We start from the raw sequence: 3,455 nt of genomic DNA, 5'->3' as shown, positions 1-3,455 counted from the left end.
GGGTCCTTGTTTGGATGATTCTTTTGAATACCTCGAAGAGTGAGCCCTCCATAGTGCATGTATGCATGCCACCTACCCTTGACCTTATTTGGTAGGTCTATAATTGAAGATATTGTTGAGATTAGGATATAAGTGAATAGTACAACTAAGAAAATCAAATATTGAGGGGTCTAAAAAATATGTACATGTCAAATATAAATAATATAAGTGGAAAAAATATAAAGGGGTCAAAAGAAATCTCTCTCATTATGAGGCTACCATAAAAAGATAAATATTTTTGGTGTTCTAATTTTTTAGAAAAAAACAAAATAGATGTAGGAAGGGAAAAATCACAATAGTGAAAAAATATACACATAAATAAAACTAGTTTTTTTGGATTTTTGTTGGGGTGGAGTTACACCAAATATAAGAGAAGCTTACATGAAAATATTTCTATATGGAATAAAGAGTATGAAAAACGGTAAGAAAAATTGTGGTAATGGTGAGGCAATGTACAAAGCATAAATAACACACACCTAGGTAGAATATTTAAATAAATATCAAAATAATTATGAAAAAATCTTTTATTTAGGCCCTATATAGAAAGAAATATTTACATACGCATGGGCCATAATATACTTATTTTTTTTATTTTTTTTTATTTTTTTGGCTCAACTAGCCCAATGACTAGCTAATTGAGGGTTTTTTAAGAAGATATGGGAAAAGTCCCGTGACTCACACACACCTATGTACAGTGAAATGGTAGGGATAGCCACAGTGTTTGGGTGATTTTGGTAGGGTGAGGTAACTCACTGTGGCAATTACAAAGAGCCGAAAAACGGCTATCATTAGCCCTCCCCCCGGATGATGGTATATTCATGTACCATCATAGAGCATCTTTTCCAAAGAGAGTGCTTCAGAGTCCTTGACAAGATCTTCATTGTTTGGCCCCTCAGAATTTTGGCTAGAGTTACACTCATGCCTCATGTAACAATACGTACATGAGACAGTGGCGTTTTGACAGATGTTTGGTAGATCCTTTGGTAGAAGGCGACTCAAATAGGGCTTCAAGCGATACCCGTTTACTTTCCTGGAGTGCTGTTTACCATTCAAGTCCATAAGCTGATAGTAACTTGAATTGAAAGCCTTCTTGACTATGTATGGCCCTTGCCATCTAGTTTCAAACTTGGCATCAAAATGATTATCGAGTCGATTGTCATACCTTAGCACCAGATCTCCTTCTTTGATGCCTTTGTCCTTTAGTTTCTTGTCAAGCTTCTCCTTCGCCTGCGTAGCTTTCCTCTTGTAGCACTCGTATGCTGCTTCTCTTTTCCACTCAAGCTCAGCTAAGGTAAGAAGTCGATCCATCCATGCTTCTTGATCATCTTGTGCTGATTTGCCATGAAGTCGCATTATTGGAATGTTTAGCTCAATTGGCTGCAAAGCCTCTTGACCATAGACCAAGTGAAATGGTGTGAACTCCGTGGCTTCCCTATATGTGGTTCGATACGCCCACAAGGCACCATCCAAGAAGTCATCCCACAACTTTGTCTTGTTTTTCACCATCTTTCTAATGATGCCTGCAATGACACCATTAGCCTTTTCTACCGAACCATTTGATTGGGGATAGTAGGGTGTACTGTGACGATGTAGAATGTGAAGTTCTTCACAGACTTCTGTGAGCAATCCCTTTCTAAACCCTGGACCATTATCAGAAACAATCTCCAAAGGTGTGCCAAATCTACAACAAATGTGAGTGTAGACGAATTTGCTCACTGTCTTCTCATTTACCTTTGCCACACTTTGTGCTTCCACCCACCTAGTCAAATAGTCTACAGCCACTAGAATGTAGAGTTTACGATTTTTTGTCCTAGGCAGAGGACCCATAGCATCAATGCCCCACTTTTCAAACGGTCCATTTGCAAGCACGATTTGCCTTGGACCATAAACCAATCTTCTATTCCCATTTACCTGACAATTGTGACAACTTTTACACCAATGTTGGACATCCACATGCAGACTTGGCCAAACATACCCCGCAAGCAAAATCTTCTTCACAGTTAATTCTTGGGCAAAATGACCACCACATGCTTCTTCATGCAAACCTTTTAGAATGGCTGGAATTTCCTCAATAGTTGGTACTCTTCTGCATACTTGATCCCTCCCTCTTTGATAGAGGGAGCCTTCTAGGAAGAGATACATGCTTGCCTTCTTCATGAGTCTCCTCTTCTGAGCCTTCATGAAGTCTTGTGGAAACTCACCCTCCAAAATGTAGCCAATAATGGGAGCCAATGACTCCAATCCCTAGTATCTCGGTTGCTTGACAGCTGCTGCCACCATGATGACCTGCACTTCTCTCTCAACACATGTAACTGATTGTTGTGCAAGTAAATCGGCATCTTCATTTTGTTTCCTCGGAATATGATATAGTTGCACTTCTTCAAACTGATTAAACATCTTATGAATGGCATGAACTTTTGTCCTTAAGCTTTCATTCTTGCATGCCCAAATGCCTAAAATCTGTTTAACAATGAGAAGTGCATCCCCTTTTACCATGAGACGTTGTATACCATGGCCAATGCATATTTTTAAACCATGAAGTAGTGTGTCATATTCTGCTTCATTGTTGCTAGCTGAACTTGGTAGATTGACCTTCTCTTTCATGACCACCTCTCCACTTGGGTTGAGCAACACTAGCCCTCCCCCTGCTTTTCCTGTGGCTCGTCGAAAAGCTCCATCAAAGAACAAGGTAAAAGCATTGGGAATACTTTTTGGTGGTGGCAATGGTAGGGTCTTTACTTCAGGCACCTTAATCTCCTTTTCATGCACCCTATAAGTGAGAATCCCTGCCAATTGTGCACGCACACTATCTTCTACCTTGAAAGAGTATTGAAACTCTTGCAACTCCATAATCCACTTTGAGATCCTAGTACTAAGATTCATTTGAGATGACACCCAAGGGAACAAATTCTCTACAGTGAGAATTACAAAAGGTTTTGGTAGCAGGTAGGATCTAAACTTTCTCACCGCAAACATGAGAGAAAGCATCATGAGTTTTTCTTCTGTGTAGTCTCTCTCCAAAGCATTCATGACCCTACTAGCAAAGTAGCTGGGTCGCATCCTTGTACTGTGGGGATCTTGTTGTAGCAACACAGCACCAATTGTTTCCCTTCCAACACTAGAGCTAACAAAGAATGTGTACTCCCAACAAGGAGGCATGAGTGTTGGTAGCTCTGACAAAATGACTTTAATGTTACAAAAATACTCTTCAAGCTCATCAGACCATGCAAATTCTACTTGTTGTGTCAACTCTTGCAAAGGATGAAGCAACTCCGAAGCTAAGTGAATAAAGCGTGACATATACTTCACTTTTTGAATGAAAGAGATGACCTCCTTAAGACTCTTCGGTGATGGGAGCTCAATAAGAGCCTTTGCCTTTGAAGGATTCACCTCAATGCCTTTATAGGAAACCTTGT

At 39.9% G+C, this 3,455-nt stretch overlaps 1 protein-coding gene across 1 annotated transcript; it reads right to left on the bottom strand.

Annotated features, from left to right (window-relative positions):
• Nucleotides 1–855: 855 nt before the first annotated feature.
• Nucleotides 856–1,392, bottom strand: LOC147451264 (uncharacterized). Its single transcript, XM_086520593.1, has one exon. The coding sequence runs from the start codon at nt 1,390–1,392 to the stop codon at nt 856–858; it is 537 nt and encodes a 178-aa protein (XP_086376719.1).
• Nucleotides 1,393–3,455: the final 2,063 nt, after the last annotated feature.

The sequence above is a fragment of the Adiantum capillus-veneris genome, chromosome 9 (genome assembly GCF_014529385.1).
Source record: "Adiantum capillus-veneris isolate H3 chromosome 9, ASM1452938v2, whole genome shotgun sequence".
Taxonomy (NCBI): Eukaryota; Viridiplantae; Streptophyta; class Polypodiopsida; order Polypodiales; family Pteridaceae; genus Adiantum; species Adiantum capillus-veneris.
This window is presented reverse-complemented; position numbering and strand designations above follow the sequence as displayed.

Bases quoted from the DNA above. Each gene is read 5' to 3' on its own strand.
- LOC147451264 (XM_086520593.1), bottom strand. From the start codon at position 1,392: ATGCGACTTCATGGCAAATCAGCACAAGATGATCAAGAAGCATGGATG.